Below are 22122 nucleotides of genomic sequence, written 5' to 3'. Positions count from 1 at the left end.
CCGGGATCTCTCCTAAGCTTTTCCAGGAATACAAAGCAGGTGCTTGACAAACAAACTTGCTCAATGAAGAAAACTGGCCCTAGATCCTGGCTTTCTGATTTCTGCCAGAGGCGCCACCATGCTCTACAAATACTCCACATATCAAATATGTAACTCAGCCCCAGGCAACTTGAGTTAAATGCATTTTCCTTGCCTGAAGTGCATTATATCCTCACTTTCATCTCATCTTTGGGACAAACCAGCATTCAAAGGAAAGGCAAGCAGGAGCAGGCCAGAGAAAAACAGCCTGTGAGAGTGTGGGCCAGCACATCCAACTGATCTGCAAACTGTGTTCCCCCGGGGGGTGGCCCCCACTACAGAAACCTCTGCCCCGAGATTTCTGTCCCTGTGCCATTCCTGCCCCTGCGAAGATGACCATCAAGGACTCCAAGAGGTCACAAAGTTTCCACCCCTACTGATGGGTCATTTATGCCACAGGCCATCGTTAAGGACAGACCCGCGAATCCTAAGGCTGGAAGAAACCTCACAGGGTCACTTCACCTAGTGGTTTTCAAACTGCACCTACAGGACCCTGAGACTCCGATGGAGCCTCTTGGGGCTCCAGTCTCCCCAGCCTCTACAGTGCACTGCCCACTTGGTTGTAAGCATCAGGCTACCTTGTGAGCGTGCATCTGAAAGGGTTCCAGGGGCTTAACGCAACAATGCAGAACTCCTGTTTCAGATCAACTCCTCTATCATTCAGATGAAGAGCCAGAGACTCAAAGGCATAAGACCACAGAGGTGCCAAGTGGCTGAGCTGGCAAAGAACCCCGGGTCCAGACTCTCCCTGCTGCCCCTTCCCCTAGGCAACTCCTTTAAAGGTTCTCTTGGGCCTGGGCGGAGCCCAAACCCCAGTCCTGTGTGAGTGAGCAGCGGCTGGGGAACACAGAGAGAATTGAAGACACAAGGCAGAGTCCAGTAGATGCGCGCTGAGTCCCAGGTGACCCTGTCTGTCGGAGGAAGGGCAATGCCAAACGGCCCGAACAATATGGAGTTGTCCTGATGCTAGTCCTCCGCTATATTTAGTTTCTCCCCTGAAATGACCTCAGGCAGCAGCAAAGCTTTGTGGTGTGGCAAAATCGGCCGTGTGTCCCCAACTCCAGGGGAGGAGAACTCTGCAGGAGACACCGGATAGTAAATAGGAAAGAGAGTCTGTGGGATGCGGGGGTGGGAGCAAGCTGTTGACACAACTAGAGACAAATTCTTTCCTTTGACCCCCTGGGTGGTAGCAGTGAGGAGTAAACCTGTGACTCTTGTGCAGTGGGTGATGAAATTTGAGACCCAGGGCCGGGGTGGAGGAACCCCTGCTTCACCCCAGGCTCTGGTCCCATCCGCTCACAGGTGTTGGGTGCCTCTTCCAGAACCACTTCATTCACTGCACCCCTGTGGAAGGAACCAACAGAGGTTCTCTCTGACCTAAACTCCCCATCTACTATTCGAGACCTTCCCCGACCTTGGTGTACACAGCGATTTGATCCTATCGCCTGAAAAACAAAAAAGAAAGGCTAGAAAAATAAACACCAAACAGGAATAGGGACTCTCTGGGTGGTGGGAATATGAAGGAGATTTTCTTCTTTGGATTTTCTGATATTGTCCACATTTAATACCTAACCACATCCTACTTTTACAATAAAGAAAACTGTATTGCTTGCTTCTCTCTAACCTGAACCCCCTTACTCAGATCACTAACCCTTCAGTAATCTCTCCTCACTTGTCCTTAATATCTGCCCTATCCAACCTCAACTCTTTCTAAAATGTCTACATATTGCCTTTGTCTCTGCTTGTCTACACTGCATGATTTAGCACTTGCTTACGCATTATCTTGCCTGAAATTGTATCACACCTCTATTTGTCTTTGCTCCATTCCCCAGATTGTAAGCCATTATGGACGATGAGACATACATATATAACACGTGTACCCAGGAATGAGGCAGGATGTACAGAATGGGTTTAGAGACAGTCAGACATGACTGAGCACACACGTACAGAAAAGACATAGGAAATAGAGTCAGGTTGCCTGGGTCAGGTACTAGCTCCACCACTTCTGACTGTGGCAGGACAGGCCACAGATCAGTGGCTTGACCTTTCTGAACCAGTTCTTCCAGCTGAATTCCCTAGTAATGCCAAATTCTCTTCTAAAAGGTAAGGGTGGATTCTGAGCAAGCCTGGCCACCCCACAGTTTTTGGATCATTTCACCTCTAAAACAGAGGCCCCAGACTACAAAAGGGGTCCCCATCAATCCATATCCAAACCAGCATCAGGTGGTGAGCCAGACACCAGGGGAACAGGGTTCGCAGGCTGAAGTCTTTTCTTGAATATTTCCCCTGGGCCTCGGCCCCTGAACGCCCAAGGAGTGGTGCTGTCAAAGCAGCAGACTGAGCAGCTCTGCCCGGGGCTTCAGGAAAACGTGCCTGGGGGCCAACAGTGGGTCAGACATGCAGGCCTTGGATCTTCCGTGGGACATATGTCAAAGCTAGGCTTCAGAGAGGAGGGGTCGGCTGCAGATTAAAGGGTCCAATGTGGCTTTCCTTCTGCCTGTGGACTCTGAAGACTAGCCCATTCTGTTCCTCAGGGGACAGGACCAAACAACAGTGCATACAGCATGTGGATGTTTCCCAAAAATCATTTGGGGCCTTATAAAAAGCCACAATAGCAGCAGATTTCCAGTGAAATAAGGCCTCCCTTCTCCATGTCCGCCAGCCTAGCACTGGGCCACAAACAGGAATATCACACGGGGCCAGAGCCAGGTGACCTCTGGGCTCTAAGAACTTGATATGAGAGGCCAGAAGGAAGAAGGGTAAAGAGCAAGCAGAGAAGTCAACCTGGGGTGTAAACACGGCCGTGCAGGGCATCATCAGCTCCCAGGGGCTGTCCCCTCAGCTCGCCCTGCCTCCTTGGTGTGCGTGGCATGAATCTGCCCACCCAGGTATGCCCGTGGAAATGGGCTTGGAATAAATAAAAACAGATCACAGGAGCTTGATATTATTCAGCCCATCACACTGTGAAGTCCTAGAAGAAAGGAACTCTTCGCACTGCTTCCTGTGCAAACACCACGGACAAGGCAGATGGGGTGGCTCTTTAGAGGCAGTTTCCCATAGCAGTTAAGATACGGGTCCCCAGGGTACAACTGCTAGGCTTCAAATAGAAGCTGCAGCACTTTTGTGGAAAGGGTCTTAACCTCCCTGAGCCTCAGCTTCCTCACCTGTAAAATGGAGGTAATTATGGCTACCTCCCGGGGCTGATGGGGAAACTGAAGACAGTGAGGTCAAACCCATAGTAGGGTGCTAACACACGTGGAGATTAGCACGTACAGGGGACTGGTTCTGGGGAGGGATGATTCCTGGAGCTGCTGTGAGTGCTCATGAAAGGAAGCGCCCAAGCCATGCAACAGTCTATTTGCGGGGAAGAGAGCACAGTAGCTAAGTGAAAAAACCAATGCCATGCACCATATCCTATGGTATGGAGGCAGATACTGGGGGTATGGGGGACAGGGAGAGGTGGAAGGAGGGGAAAACCCATGAAGGCTGCTGCAAAGTGCTCTTTCTGGCATACTCAGGATACACAGAAGCGGACGATTTGAGAGTCATGGGTGGCAGTGACGTCAGTAAACCAGCTATACCTGTTTAGGGCCTCGTGAGCCCTCAGTTGAAACTGACGGTGAGGCAGGTGTCGCATGGAAGGAAGGCAGGGCTGAACACTGAAAACAGAAGTCTGGCATCTGAAACCTTTCATGTTTCACCATGTGACCCTGGGCATGACAGTTAATATCATGGAGCCACTCCCCTAATACAAGGACAGTGTCACTCACAGCGAATTACCAGAGGATTGGAGATGTGTGAGAAGCACCTAGTGAAGTGCCTGCCATGCAGTTGGTGCCCGATAAATAGCAGGATACAGTAATTCTAAAACAGCTGCTTTTGAAGCCAGTTGCAGGGGGTTGTGTATCAAATGTGGAAACGTGGGCCTGCTGTGGATGCTTATCACCACTTTCTTGGAAATTCATGGAGGAGGTGCCAGGCTCCAGGAAGTAAGCCCCAGTGGACCCAGACAGGTTCTGCCAAGCTGCAGCTGGGTCACAGCACCTGAGGGCACTCCTGAGCCTTGACCCACCAGGCAAGAAGTTTGTATCTGTTCCAGAGAGGCCAGAAAAGTAGCCACTGGTTGTTGCTGGAATCAGTAAGAGTATGTTGGACGCTGCAAGAGATCTGTAACTTACAAGAGTTGAAGTCCCGGGTTTTTGTGAATGCTTCACATTTTTTAAAGATGAAGCTAGATTCAAGGTTGTCTCTATAATAATTACTCTTGTGCAACTTGCTTCCAATTTTTCTTTCCTGAATGAGTAAGTGGAGATATAAGAATGGTAAATAGGCAGGGTACACAGCAGAAGGTAGGTTTTGTATATGAACTTCACTGGCCATATATCTCATCTGGTGGAGGGAGAAGGTGGCTGGGGACAGCTGGCTTAAATACAGTGCCAAGCATGGTGATAGTAATAAAAAATAACAACTACCACTAACTGAATATTTTAACATGTCCCAGCTACCACTCTGAGGGTTTTATGTGTTTTAACTCATTTGATCCTCATGACAGCCCCGTGGAATAGGTACTGTTATCTCCATTTGACAGATGAGAAAGGTGAGGCTCCTAAATCCAAAACAACTTGCCCAGGTTACACAGCTAATGAGCTGGAGGAGCTAGGATAATAGAATGCAAATGGATACTAAAAGAATAAAATATTTGTCACAACTGTCATAATTACCTGTTATCAAAAGAAAAGCTCCATCTCATCAATGCCCTCTTTGACAGATCTCATATTTTGCAAATCAAAAGAAATTCATGGGGACTTCCTTGGTGGTCCAGAGGCTAAGACTCCACATTCCCAATGCAGGGGACTGGGGTTCAATTCTTGGTCAGGGAACTGGATCCACATGCTGCAACTAAGACCCAGCACAGCCAAATAAATAGATATTTAAAAAAAGAAAAGAAATTCATGGTCAGCACTTGCTATGTACTCTGAGTGCAGAGGAAGGGCCAGAGGGTGCACCAGAATCAGACTTCCCATGTTGGGGTAGAGGAGACTACACTCTGCTCTTCCCAACACTCTGAGCTGAACAAGAGTCAGCAGAATACAAGCCCCCAAAGGAACAAAGAACTTCGCCTTGGTTACTGTCATTAATGACCCACTGCCATCATTTGCTAAGCATCTGCTATACATAAGCACAGTGGTGATCACTTCATACACATCATCACCTTTAATCCCTGACTACCTAAGCAGTCTACTCTTGTCCCCATTTCACAGATGCAAAAAACGAGGCTCTGATCTCAGGCTTCCTCACAACAGTGAGAAAGCAGAGGAACCACTACCTCCCATGGCTTCTGCCTCTCTGCCACTTATTTGTCAACAACCTTGGACGGTTCTTAACATCCTAAGTCTCCGTATCCTCATCCATAAAACTGGAAAAATGATTCCTGCTCTGACTACCTAACAGAATGATTGTGAGGATCAAATCATAATATTTGAGAAAGCACTTTGAAAACGGCAAACTGCTGAACATAGCAAGGGATCATTAGTCTTGTTAATTACAAAGAGTAACACCTGATCCAGCAAGTACTTTGCTAAAGTGACTCTCCACTGCCTCTTTTCCCTTGGGAATTTGGGGATAATTCAGAGCCTGCAGAGCAGGGGCACTCTATTCTTCAAGTCCCTGGCATCTGGGTGCTGGGAAGTAGAGGTTCCTTCTGGGAGGAGAGGGAGGAAACAACGCTGTTTGCATTCCGCTAATGTTTTTCTCCAGGAACACTACAACGGCTGAGGTTCTGCTTCCACCGTCAAAAAACATTCAATGCAAAAAAAAAAAAAAAAAACATTCAATGCACATTTACTGGGCACCTACTGTGTGCCAAGTACTAGATCTGATGGATGCATGGGACCCCTAGATGTAGTCTAGGGGCTAGGAAATGAAACGAGGAGGCAAAAGCCATGGGGAGGGAGCAGAGTGACCACAGTCCTTGGAGCTCTGCAGACTTCAAAGTCACCTCCCAGATTCAAGTCCTGGGGAGGGGGGGCAGGGTGGGGTGGAGAGTGGCAGCACATGAAGTGAGCTCAGAGCACTGAAATTTTCAAGTCAAAGTACTTAAACTGAGTTCCAGTTCTGTGTCTGCTCAGCCTCATGACCACTAGAAATCAACTTACATTCTTGACTGTGGCGGCTTTCCTTTATGTTGGGTAGGAATGTTCCCATAGGCAAAATGAGAAGAATCAAATGCATGACTGATTGACCCTGGTAAGCAGGGTGCCTGAAGGTGCTCAATAAGAAGCTCTTATTTACAAAACAAAACAAAATCTTGTTCCCTTCCTCCCAGTCTTGAACTATATAGGGGCTGAAGCTCAGGCTCTGAAATCAGGCCCTGCTGTTTACAAGTAGAATGGCCTTAGGGAGGGGACATTACCTTTCTAAGGCTCAATTTCTTCCTCTGTAAAAAGGTGATAATAGTATCCACCCATAGGAGGGTTGTGGAGAAGGAAGTGGCAACCCACTCCAGTACTCTTGCCTGGAGGATCCCATAGATGGAGGAGCCTGGTAGGCTGAAGTCCATGGGGTCACTAGCAGTCGGACATGACTGAGCGACTTCCCTTTCACTTTTCACTTTCATGCATTGGAGAAGGAAATGGCGGCGGCCCACTTCAGTGTTCTTGCCTGGAGAATCCCGGGGACGGGGGAGCCTGATGGGCTTCCGTCTATGGGGTCACACAGAGTCGGACATGACTGAAGCAACTTAGCAGCAGCAGCATAGGAGGGTTGTGAGGATTAACCAACACACTGCACATGATGCTCCCAGCACATGGCACACACCCAACAAAGGTGAGCTGTTGCTAACTGCCCCTCTCCAAGTCCTTAAAAACAACAGAATTTCAAGTCCACAGGCTCACCTCTAAGATCCAGGCTGCCTGGTAACAGGCTGGCTGCCTAGGCTTCAGCTCTAGTGCCAGCCTCCCAGAGGAAACAGGTACCAATGAGGCGCCATCCCCACCCCCCTGTCTCCACCCCATGCCCTGAAGAAGGTGCCCCAGACCTCTTCCTGACACGTTCCCCTTTCCGAGGGCAACAAAGGCCACAAGTTGAGGGGCTGTGGCTGGTCAAAGGTGTGAGGGCACACTGAGTTCAGTTCCCCATTCCTGTGGGCTCAGAAAGCAGGGAGACCTTGCCCCCGACAGCTTAGGGAAAAGCACGTGGCCGGGAGCAGCTGACAAACACACCAGGAAGCCACGTCTCTATAAGACCCTCTGCCTTTTACCCATCCCAAGTGCTCCCAACTGAACCACAGACCTACATCTCTGTGCAAAAGGGAACACTCCATGAGGAAGACAGCATCGACCTTCTTTGGGAGCCACATGAATTTTAAGAACCCAGAACTGCTTTGCGTAACTGGAAGCCACTATCCACCTATCCTAGCCACTGACCACATTACTAGAAACCCAGAAGCAAGCAACATTCTGAGTGACCAGAAAAGATGTCACAAAATCTACCCACCCAAGCTCCTGGACTTCCCTCTCTGGAGGGGCCCTCAGGCTTCTCTTTGAGCCCGTCTACTCTGGGGCTTCCCAGATGGCTCAGATGGTAAAGAATCTGCTGGGTTCAATCCCTGCGTTGGGAAGATTTCCCCCGGAGAAGGGAAAGGCAACCCACTCCAGTATTCTGGATAATTCCATAGACAAAGAAGCCTGGTGGGCTAAAGTCTGTGGGGTTGCAAAGAGTTGGACACAACTGAGTGACTGACACTAACAAACTAACTCTCTCTCTACGTACAGTTCTAACCAGCTCTGCCCTCTGTTTCCCCAGGAAGTCAGAGGGGCTGCTATCTGACCCTGGGAGATGCTATCTCAAGAAGTGACCACTACGCTGAGATGCCACTGCACACCCACTGGGATGGTTACTATTAAAAAGACGGAAAATAACAAGTATTGGTGAGGATGTGGAGAACTTGCAATCTTTGTGCACTACTGGTGAAAATATAAAATGATGCAGTGGCTCAGCAAAACAGGACAGCAGTTCCTCAAAGAACTAAAAATGGAATTAACATACAATCCAGCAATTCCACTTCTAGATACATACACAAGAAAACTGATAGTATCGAACAGATACTTGTACACCCATGTTCACAGGAGCATTATTCCCAATAGTCAAAAGGTAGAAACAGCCCAAGTGTCCACCAGCAGACAGTGGATAAGCAAAATGCGGCACAGACATACAGTGGAGTTCAGCCCTAAAAAGCAGTGGAAGTACAAGGTGGATAACCCTGACACAGAAGGACTAACAGTGAACAAGTCCCCCCCAAAGTGGTACCCAGAGTCGTGAAATTCACAGAGACAGAAAGTAGCATGGTGATTGCCAGGGGCTGGGGAAGAGGTGAATGGTGAGTCTGTGTTTAATGGGTGCAGATTTTCAGCTGGGGAAGATGAAAAAGTTGTGAAGATGGATGGTGGTGAAGGCTGTACCATAATGCCAAGTACTTAACGCTACAGAACTGTACACTTAAAAGCTGTTACAATGGGATATTTTATGTTGCGTATATTTAACCACAATCTATTTTACTGTGGGCGGGGTGGAGGAGGAGAAGTGACACTGATTACCAGGGAGAGGACAGAGCAACAGTTTTGGGTGGAAACACAAACCCCAAAAGCACAGCAGTCAGGAACCACCATATCGTTTGGGGCCCACGGCCCTACCATCTCAGAAACCTGGGGGCCTCACACTGTCATGAACACAGTAACTGATCTGACAGGACTCACTCTTCTCATTCAGAGCCCAGAACAGGATTCCAGAGCCTCCCCACACCAACAGGGCTTGGGCCCTTGAGGCAGACCACTGTGTAAGGGGCTCTCCCTTGTCAATCTACCTTCCACCCACCACCAGTTCATCCCTATCTTCTTTCAGAGATAAAGGCTTTTCAGAGAAAGAGGCTTTTGTGGTCCCTCCCCTCCACCAAGCAGGTGCTTTGTACATACAGGTATGAACTCAACACCCCTGAGTTGCAAAGAGGAGGTTATTCATGCTCGGCATACTTTGCTTGGAAGGGTATCATCCATTTCAGAAAGATCCCATCCAAAAATAGTTTTTAAACATTTCTTTTATAGTTTTGCTCTTTAAAAAAGAGTAAGCTTCAATGATCTGGGGAAAATCACTGGCTATGGTTTTTGTGTGTAAAAATCCTATAGCTTTGAATAATATGAACTTCATAAGTTCACAAAGTCTCTTTTCATACAGGATCTCACTTGATTCTTACAATGTCTCTGGGAGCTGAATAGGGCAGCAGCCATCCCACTGTACAAATGAGGAAACTGAGGCTCAAAGAGATCAAGAGGCCTGTCCAAAGCAGCACACACAGCTAGGAAGGAGCAGAGAACTAAGACCTCATTTCCCTTGGATGCCAGATGACACTCTGGATTAGAACCTCACATTTGAGCAGACCATTTAGCCATGAAAGTTATTTTAAAAACAATGTTTGATTGTTTTAGCCCCACAACATCTCTGAAATAAACTGGAAATATCATCTTTTTTTTTTTTTAAGAGATGATCAACTAAGCAAAAAACAAATGACTTGCCCAAGAGCACCATTCAAGAAAGTGGCAAAGACACTATAGCCCCTCCCTTTGAATGCACTTGACCTTGACCACTTCCCTTATAAACTTAACTTTGCCCACAATTTCTTCTTTTTTTTCAGCCATGCCATGCTTAGCATGTGGCATCTTAGTTTCCTGACCAGGGATCAAACCCACGCCACCTGCAGTGGAAGCTCAGAGTCACCAGATGGCCAGGGAAGTCCCCTGTCCACAATTTCTTGACCTTAGCATACTCAAAACTTAAAGGAGCCCATGCAGTTTTTATATAGGTTGCACCATATTTCTGTGAAGTTGGCAGGGAGTAGACATACCTTTATTCTCTTTTTAATAGCTGGGGAAAAGAAAAAGAGGTTAAAGAAATCTTTAAGTTCCTTTTCAGCTCTAAAATTCTATGATTCTAAAAATTCCCCAGCAAGTCAATTCAATGTGTAGAGAGGCCTGGAATCCACTTCACCCACTCTCCGGCCTCACACTCTATCCGACCTCCCCATGTCCACCCCTGAGTTAATGGCCACAAAAAACATGTGTGCCTGGGAGAAGAGCCCACGCCTACAGAAAGTGCTACTGCTTGGCTGGGACCCTGGTAAGAGGCTTCATCCTGTCCTCCTCCTTCAGCCCCAGTATCTCCTTCCAAAAGGCCCCCAAACAGTGGGGAATTATATCCTAGGTATCTGAGAGCTTCTCCAGGCCTGGGCTGAGACAGAAGCCAGTCCCAGGAACAGAACACCACTTTGAGGTTGCAGTTAAATCTGTTCATTAGGATACACCCACCCACCTAACACCCAACTAAGATGAGAGCAATCAGGACTGCTTCCTCATGCTCTTCCACAGACCTTACAACTCTGTTCTACACACTAACTTCATTCAATAAATATTTATTAGGTACCTACTCCATGACAGGCATGGATCTAGGTGCCATAGAACAAACAAATAAGAATCTCAGATCGCACAGAGTAGGGGAGATAGCCAATGTCAGGTGGTGGGAAGTGACAGGGAGAAAAATAAAATAGGGAAAAGGTGGTAGATAATGCTGAGAGCAGGCAGTGGAGGGAAGGGGATCAATTTTAAAAAGGATGGCCTGGGAGGGCGTGACTGATGAGAAGTGGCGAGTCTTGGAGGAGGAGAGGGGGAAACCCATTTAGCTATCAGAGGGTGGCACAGGAATGAACAGCCAGAGAAGGCTGAGGAAAGGCAAGGTGGTGACCATCCTCTCATGCCTTGTAGGCCAACACAAGGACTCAGAATGAGATGGGGAACAAAGGAGTAACAGAATCTGACTTACAGTTTGCAGCATCTCTCTGGCTGCTGTGATGAAAATAGTCTGTCGGGAGACAAGGGAGGAAGCAGGAAGGTCAGTTAAAATGCCGATGGGTAGCTTAGACCAGGATGAAAGTAGTAATGATGGTGAGAGTCAAGTGCTGGATATATTTAAGGCAAAGTCAACAGGATTTATTGATTAAATGGATGTGGGATTGAGAGAAAGGGAGGAGCCAGGGATGATGATAGAATTTGGGGGGGGACCTGAGCAATTGAAAGGATGAAATCACCATCAGCTGAGATGGTAAAGATTGGGAGAATGTAGGCGGTGGGGGGTGGGGGTGGCGGCAGTGAGGATAGGAGGGTTCATTCTGTTTTGGACACATTAAACTTGAGAAGACTTTTAGACATTAGATGTGTTGAATAGGCAGCAGAATATACATGGTTGGAGTTGGACCAAATGGGTTGAAATGATATATGTGGGAGTCACCAGCATATATAATAATACATAATTGTATGTATTATCATATAGCATTTCCATGTATGGTGAGATTGTTTACTGTCTGCCCCCCACCCCCACCCCAAACTATAAGCTCCATGAGGCCAAGGACCATGTCAGTTCACACCCAGCAAGGTACCTGGCACTCGGTAACTATTTACTGAGCAAATGGAGAAGTTGCCCAATTACTCCCTTAAGAATAGTCACAGCAGCCTACACAACGAGAAGTACACTCTCTTGCAACCACAGCGCCAAGCCCAGCCAGCCCAAAACAGGGCCTTGGGTCTGTTCACCCCGAGCTTGAGATTCCAGAATGTAAGTGGATATGCTTGGCACATCACAGATATCTGGGTTTCAGCCTTGCCACATTCTCAAAGGGTGGAGCTGGGCGAGAGACCTGCCTGTTCTACCACATCTACTTCTCCCCGGGATGGGCAGGGGAGGGACTGCCTCACCCACTCACGGGCAGAGAGATTGCATCTATCCAGGGCACAAGCACAGGTTGGTGAGAGCCCCCCAGAGGAGTCATTCCCCTCCTTCATGTATTCTCCGAAGTTTGAAAAGACCACTCAGCACCTGAAGGTGAGAACACAGACCTACTGGGAACCTATTACAAGTAACAGGTGAAAAAAAAAAAGTGACAACCACAAATCTTGATGAGAGTACTGCCTAATCCTTCGAGCTAAAGCAAGACTCCCTGACCAGTGGGCATCGTGTCTTTGCTTCACCCACCAAGTGACCAGGAAGACAGAACTACAGCCAATAAGTGACATAACCAGGCGTAAGATTTCAGCTCATTAACTTCCCAGTTTAGAATCGCTACCTTTGTGGAGATGATAAAAACAGCTCTAATGATCTGGTATAGTCCCCTCCCTTTCTGAAATAATGCAAGTGCGACCCTAAGATGGTTGATGACTGGCCAAGGGTTACCCAGCTGCAGGCCCAGGACAAGAAGTAGGGTTTTAGCCCTCTATTGAGGGCTTCTTCAGTGACAAAGGAAGGGTAAGAGTTACAGTGGCAGTTTTAGGCATTAGTCTTATAACATAAAATTATGTCCTAGTCAACAGGGAAACTACAGGTGTCATAGGAACACCAGGTACACGCTGTGAAGTTAAGAATGGTTCCTTCGCTTGTACCAAATTTGTCATCCTCCAGGGTTCTGCTTGGCTTTGGACTTCATGAATAAAGCTGTTCACAGCAGGACCCACAAAAGTGAAATAAAGATACACTAGCAGATTTTCTTTTTTCTTTTTGCAGATTTTCTTTTTTAATGCAGATATATACCCCAGTAAAACTTTAAGGTGAAATTTTTATTTGTTTATTTATATTTATTTATATCTAATTTTGGGGGGCTGTGCTGTGAGGCTCATGGGATCGTAGTTCCCAGGGATTGAACCTGGGTCACAGCAGTGAACCTGCTGAGTCCTAACCACTGGATCACCAGGGAATTCCCGTGTAAGCTTTTTAAAATCAACAAAAATTGAGTGCTTCCTCAGTACAAGTCATTGTGCTAAGTACCTAGTGTGTGTGTGTGTGTGTGTGACAGTATCAGTAAGAGGCAAGCACACACACATACAAGGTCTTCAAGGCTGGCAGTGCGGTTGCTGACAGAAGACTAACATCAAAGAACCGTCTAATAACATGGAGTGGATCACTGTTAAGTAAGTGGCATAAGGCGACTCAGAAACAGCAATTCTGTCTGCTGCGGGGCTGGGGGATTTGTCAGGCAAGGTGCTTCTAGAAAGATAAGGGATTGGAGGTGGACCTTGAAGAGTAGAAAGGCTCTTGATAAGAAAGGGGAAAGGGCATGAGTAAACACAGGTGACCTTAATGTCAAGGAAGAGAAAGAAATTGTGTCATAAAAGGAAGGACTGGACCAGACCTGAACAGCCTTGGAAGTTAAAGTTCTTACAGGAGTGGGAGGCGCAGAAAGATTTCTGAACATAGAACTACAAGGTTTGGAATAGGTGAATTTAACAGATGTCTTCTGGGATACCAGTGTGTGTAGGCATTGGATGAATGACTGAAGATGTACTTGTCTCTGTTGGGAAACTAACTTCAGCCTGGGAGATGAGCTGGCCTTGAGGTAACAAGGAGCAGGTCTGTAAGACCTGCTGAATGAAGAACTAGCAGGTCCCAGAGAATGACTCCTCCAGGTCATGGAGGCAAAGAAAGTTAGCAGAGAGGGTTCCTCAAAGTATAAATTTAGACAGCTGGAAGAATGGAAGAGCACAGGGAAGCTAGCTGAAGGCGGGGAGACGCAGAGCTGGTTTAGAAGCATTGACTCTGAAGTTAATTACATCAGTGTCCAGTACATGAATCTGGGGTTGGAGAGGCAATAGCTGAAGATAGAGTCTAGGTATCTTTCCAATGGACAAAGAGTTGTGGGTCTATTTCCTTGGGAGGGAGATGAGAGGAAAAAAAAAAAGAAAATGTAAAACTGAACCATGGGGATTTCCCAGGTGGTGCAATGGATAAGAATCTGCCTGCCAATGCAGGGGACATGGGTTCCATCCCTGGTCTGGGAAGATTCCACCTACCTCAAAGCAACTAAGCTGGTGCACCACAATCACAGAGCCCGCACTCTAGAGCCCGTGAGCTGCAACACTGAAGCTCCTGAGCCCTAGAGCCTGTGCTCTGCAACAAGAGAATCCCCTGCAATGGGAAGCCCTCACATCACAAAAGAGTAGCCTCCTGCTCCCTGCAACCAGGAGAACCCAGCACAGCCCAAAATAAATAAATACATAAAAAACAAACAAACAAACAAACAGAACCACGGTGTCCCACACTAGGAGGTGATGGTGGGCCTGAGTAATCAGAGAAAAACCAAAATGCCAAGGAAGGAAAAGTTTTTGCTGGGAGGGTAGTTTCAAAGGGGAGAGAGTTGTCAACAGTAAAAAAAAAAAAAAAACAAAAACAAAAAAAAACCACCCTACTAATCAATTACATACACTGAGCACATAAATAATAAGTATTTGTTGAATAAATGAATGAAAGAAAGCCCTTGGATTTGAGAACCCTCTTTCCACGTCAGAAGAATGGCTTGTGTTGCCCTCAGACAAGTGGATTTCAATGCTAAATTTTATGTCGTCCTCCCTATAAAAAAACATGTTGCTTCTTGCACAAGTCATCCTGTCCAACACACAGACATCCTTCCCTCCTTTCCCCTTGTTTCCCCTCATTTTCATTCCCAGTTTCCGAAACTCAAGCAACACAAACCTGTGGTGTCAAAGGAGACAGGAAACACCAACTAGAGTTTCTACTTCATTAATAACTGCCTGTGGCTCCTCTTACATAAAGGGCTATGTGGCAACTGAGTAGGAGACTGCGTTCTAATCCCAGCTGTACTACTAACTAGCTGTGTGGCTGAGGACAAGTTGCTCAACTTCTCTGGATCTGGGCTTTTAATAGACAAGAGAAGGTAGGTCTATCTGGACTCTAGACAAGTTTCGAAGGTCTCCTTGAGCATTAAAGTCTGCGATTTTATCATTCTCAGAAGGTCCTTGCAACACTCTCTAAGAAGGAAGTGAAATGAGTACAAGACCCGGGGAAACGACCGCCAGACCTCTTACCCAGGCGGAGCGCCAGGATAGGAGGAGTGTACCCAGAAAGTGAGAAGGCGCTGCCGGCCCTCGCGGATCACCAGCGAGCAGATCCCATCCCCAAGGCTGGGAAGGATCCCAACAACCCGAGCGCGATTCCCACCCCGCACCCCACCTTTCCTAGACACCCAGACGGCCCAGAGGCTCTAAAAAGCCCTGCGGGAAAAATAAAGATTTCTTTCCCAGAGTCCTGCGCTGCTTTTGCAAGTCGGATTCCAGCAGACATGATCTGCAGCCTGATAATGACACAGTCTTCGGAAAGAGAGACTGTGCTCGTCTCGTTCGCTCAGAGTTCTGAGGACGCCTGGCCGCCCGCGCCGTGCCCCGACGTGCGGGCTTCCGACCCCGGCCCCGTGGCCAGGCCAGCTGCGCCCCAGCCCGGGGCCCTCCTTCCCTCCGTCGGCCCCTCAGCGGTCTGCAAACATTTCCTGCCCCTGCCCCCACCCCCACCCGGAGCTTCCCAGTTGGAGCGAGTTGGGCTCACAGCCGGGTCAGGGCTCGCGGTTACCCCAACTCGGCTTCCCCGGCCACGGGGGCTGGGAAGAGGCGGGGGGGGGGGGGGGTCCCGCCTGGCTCGGGAGGAGCCACCGGGGAGACCCAGGCGCCAGAAGCTGCGGGAGGTCGCTCGGGAAGCCCAGGTCTCCCGCAACAAGGAGGAAAACTAGCCGGGCGCCGACGACCCTGCTCCCTTCCCCGTCTTACCTGCTCGCTTGCGGGGGTGTCCTGGGGCGGTCGGCCTCTCCCGGCGCTGTCTCCCCACGCAGTTGCCCATGCTGGCTCTTCAGCCGGGCCCCATGCACCGGAGACGGCGGGCTGATCGGCTGCTCCGCGCTCCTGCCCCGGACGGCGGCGTCCCGGGTCAACGGCTCCTGCTGCCAGGCATCGGGCGCTCACCAATCTACCCCGGGGAGCGCTCTACCCCGGCACCGGCTTCGCCACAAACTTTGCGGGCGAGGGGAGAGAGGGAGGTGGCCGACTCCCCAGCACAGTCCCAGGTGGCCGGGCCAGGGGGGCCCGCGACGGTGCCCTGCCGAAGACCAGCTCCGCTGGAGGGGCGGAGAGAGGGGGCGGGAACCGCCGCAGCTACTCCCGGCTAGCTCGGGGCTCCCAGCTGGGGCCGGCCCCCCGCAGCCTGTCACTCACCTGCCTAACCCCGCCCCAGCCCAGCCCCGCTGCCTGCTGCCGGCTCGCGGTGCCCGCGCCGCCGCCGCCGCCCGCCCCAGGTGCGCATGTGACCGACGGCACCGCCCCCTCGGGCCGGGCCTGGTTTTCTCATTGGTTTCCCCCAGGGTGCGGACCGCCCCCTCGGCCCCACCCAGCCAGGTGCCCGCCCCGCCGCCCGTCTCCCGGGCAGCTGGGCCGGGAATTATTCGCCCTCAATGGCCCCCGGCTGCGTGCCCGGCAGCAGCCTTCCCTTCCCTGAGCCACCGCCCCGACTCCAGGCCCCGCCCCTTGGGGAGGGACCGTCCCCATCCCTCCCGGGAACTGCCTGGCCTGGAGCCGGCAGACACGTGATCCAGGGAGCGCCCCGCCCCTCAGCCTTCGCCAGGCGATTGGCTCGGGGAGGCGCGTGCGCTGAGAGCCCCGGCCAGTGCCACCGCCCACTTCCCCTCCCACGGTCTCCAGTTCGCGTCATGGCCGCCGCCGCGGCTCTGGAGGCGGTGGCGCCTCTGGGCGCCCTGTGGGGCCTCGTGCAAGACTTCGTTATGGGTCAGCAGGAGGGCCCCGCTGACCAAGTGGCTGCAGGTACGGCAGACGGCGCCGGACGGCTTCCTCTTTGGGACATCCAGAAGGGAGCGGCCTCAGCAGAGGCGCCTGGCGGGAAGGGAGTAAGGGACAGCGGTGACTTTGAGAGATTGGTCCGGGGCTGGTTGTGAGCACCGCAAGCTTGAGAGCCATAACAAATTGCGAGTCGCTTGCAGTCTTCCTTAAAACGCCCTTACGCCCCTCGTCTCGGTTTATTGTCACTGTGTGCGCCGGCCGGGGTTAGGAGACTCATTACGGTTTCAGAGATGAGGAAACTGCTGCCCAGCGAGGGCATGAGACTTTCAGATGAGGCCGGTGGAGGAGCTGGGACTCGGACCCAGGTCCTCCAGTTTAGAACCAGGGGCTCATGCCGCGAAAGCGTGTTGTTTCTGTGAAGTTGACGTAAGAAAAAGCGTCTTCAGCGGCATCAGCTCGAGTCGCGTGGCATGTTGGGAGTGGCCGGGCGGCCCGATCTCTGACTGGCTGTAGTTGCAGAGAGGTGGAGAGAAACCTGTCTAGGGGGAGTTTGAGATGTTCTGCGTATCCTTCTTAAGGCTTACCCTCCGTTTCTTGTTAAAGTTCTTGATTAATTTGCTTTGTGACTTTTTAATGTGGTGCAAATGGTGCTTGTTTTTATCTTTTCCCCAGATCTCCTGTTTCCCGCGTTTGATCAGTTTAGGAATCTCTTAGTTCTGGCAGCTTATCTAAGATTTGAATAAAACAAATTAAAGATTTCCTTGGAATTCTGAGACGTTACTCTTTTAGGAAAAGAAAAAAAACCTAAGTAGTTACTGAGTGTCAGAAGGCCTTCAGACCTGACATTTAAGTAATAGAATACAAAGTAATCTTGTCAGTACAGATGACTTTTATTTTTGGAAATTTTGCATGTTTTAGGGAGAAGTAAAGGATACATTTCTCTTGAAAACCGAACATAATCACTTTCAGGATGTGTGAAAAATGAATAAAGTGAATTTGTCAGAAGCATAAACCATTGATCCTTAGCGTATCCCACTTTCATTCAATGCTTCCACAATTATCTAACACATTTTTCAAACATGATACAAAGTTATATATAAAAACAAATTACACTAGATCTGTGCCTGCCAGGGACTTAAAATGTAGTGGGAGCAGCGATCATGCAAATAGTATGAAAAGGACTGCAAGAGGTATTTGCAGGGTGTGGAAACATTAAGGAGCAAATGAATTGCCGGATGTAGTCATTCCTCTAAAGCTAAACTTACAGCTCTGTGCACTATAGTGCGTTGTCAGTGCTTATAATTAACAACTGCACTGTTATCAGTGTCATTTTCCCCAGTGTTTTATTATTAAAAACTTCAAACATCCAGCAAAGTGACACACACCCACTGCCTAGATTCTACCATTAACATTTTAATATAATTTGCTTTATCATGTATCTGTCCATCATTTAAATTGCAGCTATGAGTACACCTCCCTCTGACTGCTTTGGTATGCATGTCATTAACTAGGGTTTGTTTAGTTTATTTTGGTATAAAGTTGGTGTTCAGTGAAGTGTACAACTCTCAAGTATACATTCATTGATTTTGAAAAATGCATACACCTACCAGCTACCAAGGTAAAGAACATTACTATAAAAAGTGTTCTTTGTAACTCTTTCCTTTCCCATTTATATATTAGGAACAAAGTAATTTAGGGTTTTCAAATTCAGAACACAATTGAGAAGCCAGGATGAATAAGGACTGCCAAGTTCTTAAAATATTTTTGTAAAATTTGTATTTTTTATGCCTGAAAAAAAAGTGGCCTAAACTATTGTCTAGTTTAAATTTAACTCAGCTCAGTTAAGTCTGTAATACTAGCCCTGTTGTAATTTAACCCTCCTGATTAGGAAAGGAGGTTAGTAATAACAGATAACTAACAGAGGAGTAATAATAGATAAGGTTGAAAAGGTTTGGTGGGGTTGAATGATGCCTAACCTTGGATTCTAAGCAGAGGGATTTGAATGACCTATTGTACATAATTGGAGTCAGTGTAGATCCTTGAGCAAGGGAGTCATATAGTGAAGGTGAATTTGAGAAGGATTAAGTTGGTATTCTTAATCTTATATCACAGCTTTAGTTAGAGTTGTTGAAGGGTGACAGAGTTTTGAAGCATCCCCAGAATAAGATATGCTTTCTAATCCTCCAGCCTAAGTCAAGCTTTGTGATTGCTGAAGGGGACCAACTTTCTATTCAGCCACTCATAGCAGCAGCGCCTCCTACAAATTGTAACTGCAGAAGGAACACCCTGTGATCACAAAGGTAGTTACCACCAACTTTATTTTGCATTTGAGTTCCTGATGAAAGTAGGTGTCAGATGCAGAGGGTACAAATGATGGAAGAGAAATGACTTGGCAGCCTAAGGGTTAAAGACTTCTCAGCCAGGCATTCAGTGGCTGCCACTCCCCTCCTGGATCTTTAGTTCCAGGCAGCCACCTTGATTTGCTGTTCCCCTGAGTACCTTTCTTCCCAGATCCCTCCACTAGCTCCATCTAATTCAAGTTAGACCTGGGATTAAAGGCCCAGTTTGAGTGCTCAGTGCCTGCCCCCAAGTGTCTCCTGATTCTCTAGGCAGACATCATCTCACACTAGAATCTTTGTGGAACTTATTTCTCAACCAGTCATACTTTTTACCTGACTTTAGTAGCTACTTCTGTAAACGTCTCCATATCATACCCTACTGTAGAGTCCCCTGGAGACTAGCCTAAGTAGGTAGTATAAGAGATGAATAAATGAATAAGAGATGTTGAAGGAAGTATTTATGGAATTTGAGGCCTAACTAGTTACAGGGCTTGGGGGTAAGAGAGGACTCTTAAGATGACCTCAAGAATTTGAGCCTGAGGATGAGCAAAAGAAAAGTACTTTGTCCAAAAATTGGGAAAGGAGATTTTGAACACGTTGGCCTTACAGGTGATGGATATAAAATTTCTTCCTCTTATTTGGATTTGCCTTCATTTTAGTCTTCATTGTATATTCCCACATTTGTGATTCCATGAGGAGACCACTATTCTTGAAATCAGAAGGCTGTTAAAGAAAAATAAATATAGTTCTGAGAAAAGTGTGGCATCCTCAGCAGAAAGGGAATTTTGAGAACTTGATTGGAACTGAGTACCGGCTGGGATTTCTCTCCTGTTCCTTCACATCCTCCCCCCTGCCCGCTTGGCTGCTACTCAAGAGGCTGCGACTCCATCAGACAGAAGTGTGATTGTGCATTCTGTGTCATTGCTCATGGAAATACTCCTTTGACGACTCCTCAGTGCCCCACATGAACTGGTGCCCCACTAAGGAAAGAGTGGGTAGTTAGCAGGTGCTAGTAGGTTCATTTTTAGAGAACAAATCTTGAACACATTGGAAAAACTTAGATCTACCTAAATAGGGAGAGAAACTTACATTTATTTTTCCTTATGCCTGTGAGACTGCTGTTGGGAAAGTTAACTTTTTATTAGCTTCTTTCATCCCTGGAGTTCAAGTGCATAACTAACTTCCAGGTATTCAGGTGTTTTTCATTTGGAAGAACTAATCACTTGAAGTTAGTAATGAGGGGTTCCATCCCTGGTCCTGGAAGACCCCACATGCCATGGAGCAACTAAGCCCATGCACCAGAGCTATTGAGCCTGTCCTCCAGAGCCCAGGGACCACAACTACTGAATCCTGCGTGCCCTAGATCCTGTGTTACACAACAAGAGTGTTAGTCGCTGTTGTATCCAGCTCTTTGCGACCCAATGGACTGTAGCCTGCCAGGCTCTTCTGTCCGTGGGATTCTCTAGATGAGAATACTGCAATGGGTTGCCATTTGCTTCTTCAGGGGATCTTCCCTACCCAGGTATGAACCTGGGCCTCCTGCGTTGCAAGCAGATTCTTTACCGTCTGAGCCACCAGGGAAACCCACAACAGGAGAGGCCACCGCAATGAGAAGCTCATGCAGTGCAACAGGAGAGTAGCCGACCGCTCTCTGCAGCTAGAGAAAAGCTCATGTAGCAATGAAGACACAGCACAGCCAGATAAATAAAATTACATTTAAAAGAAAGTTTAAAGATAAATAAAGTTAGTAATAGATCGTCCCACATGGGCTTCCCTGGTGGCTCAGATGGCAAAGAATCTGTCAGGAATGCAAAAGACCTGGGTTCAGTCTCTGGGTTGGGAAGATCCCCTGGAGAAGGGAATGGCTCCTACTCTAGTATACACTTAAGAATTTAACTCCTTTCCTATGTTATCCCAGTCTCTGTTTGTATCACTATAGTAACACTGAACTAGTTGTTTTTTAATTGTTTTAAATGTCTTTCTGTCCCCCAAAACTGGGTTCCTTAAAAGCTCCCTATCTATATTTCTTTCTCCAGTCCTGACATGTTAGTTGATTTATAATAGATTTCAATAAATATTGAATGAATAAATGAAAACAAACATAAATGATAATCTTTTAAAGAATGGTTAAAGGAACATGTAAAAGGGAGTAATTTTGTTTGGGAAATCAAGGAAGCCTTCATAGGAAGAGTTGCAATTTGAGCTGGATCTTGAAGAGTTAGAGTTCCTCAGACTGACAAGGGCAAAAAAGAGGCATTCCAAACCAAGGGAGCATGTCTCCAGGCCTGAGGATATGGAAGAGCTGCTCATGTTGAGAACTCATGTGACTGAATGATAGGAACTATGATGAAAGGTGAGGCTGGAGGAGATTGAGGGCTAAATCATGAATGACAGCAAGCCAAGGAGTCAGGTCTCAGGCAGTGAGGAGCAAATGGAGAATGGTGAACAGATAATTAATTGTGCATTTTAGATAGATTAGGGATGGAGCAGAAGGCTTTTTAAAAAGTGAGATAGATAAAATTCACTGTAAAAAGTGAGATAAAAATGAGATAGATAAAATTCACACTAACCATTTTAAGAAATAAGTGGCTTAGTATATTCACAATGTTCCACAGCTATCAGCACTCCCTAAAAATTCCAGAACATTTTCATTCCACTAAAAAGTGGAAGGCTATTTTGACAGCTGTCCCTGATAGCCTGGTCATAGGGATGAAAAGGAAAAAAAGATGAAACTTTGAAAGACATTTCTAACATAGGCTCAACAAAACTAGAATAAAATGTTAATTTTAGTCATCTTTTTGGAAACATCCTCAAAATACTGATTCTAGTTTTTTGCCACCTTACTTGCATTTTTCTTACTATTATTTAGTGTTGCAACAGCTTTACTGTCTCTTCATTTTTTTCCTTTTTTTTTTTTTTTCCTTTGGGCTGTACCACATGGCATGTGGGATCTTAGGTTCTCAGACCAGGGATCAAACCCGTTACCCCTATCATGGAGACTCAGAGTCTTAACCACTGGACTACCAGGGAAGTCCCCATTT

At 47.7% G+C, this 22122-nt stretch overlaps 2 protein-coding genes across 6 annotated transcripts in view; one reads left to right on the top strand and one right to left on the bottom strand.

The window, feature by feature from the left end:
- The window catches only part of UBTD1 (ubiquitin domain containing 1), a 50386-nt gene extending 33932 nt beyond the window's left edge, over positions 1 to 16454 (bottom strand). The window contains exons 1-2 of one of the 2 annotated variants that reach the window (XM_043926175.1): positions 15723 to 15855; positions 10945 to 10983 (exon numbers count right to left, since the gene is read on the bottom strand). Coding sequence is in view for 1 of the 2 variants with exons in the window: in XM_043926174.1 (XP_043782109.1) it covers positions 15723 to 15792 (70 nt within the window). In the remaining variant the exon portion in view is untranslated. Of the gene's footprint in view, positions 1 to 10944; positions 10984 to 15722 lie in introns of both variants that reach the window. The other variant, XM_043926174.1, reaches the window with a different exon arrangement.
- Positions 16455 to 16611: 157 nt separating this feature from the next.
- The window catches only part of MMS19 (MMS19 homolog, cytosolic iron-sulfur assembly component), a 36044-nt gene continuing 30533 nt past the window's right edge, over positions 16612 to 22122 (top strand). For all 4 annotated transcript variants that reach the window (XM_043926161.1, XM_043926159.1, XM_043926160.1 and 1 more), the window contains exon 1: positions 16612 to 16766. In XM_043926161.1, coding sequence (XP_043782096.1) covers positions 16655 to 16766 — 112 coding nt within the window. In that variant the 5' untranslated portion in view covers positions 16612 to 16654. The remainder of the gene's footprint in view (positions 16767 to 22122) is intronic.

This window comes from Cervus elaphus, chromosome 15 (genome assembly GCF_910594005.1).
Source record: "Cervus elaphus chromosome 15, mCerEla1.1, whole genome shotgun sequence".
NCBI classification, from domain to species: Eukaryota; Metazoa; Chordata; class Mammalia; order Artiodactyla; family Cervidae; genus Cervus; species Cervus elaphus.
This window is presented reverse-complemented; position numbering and strand designations above follow the sequence as displayed.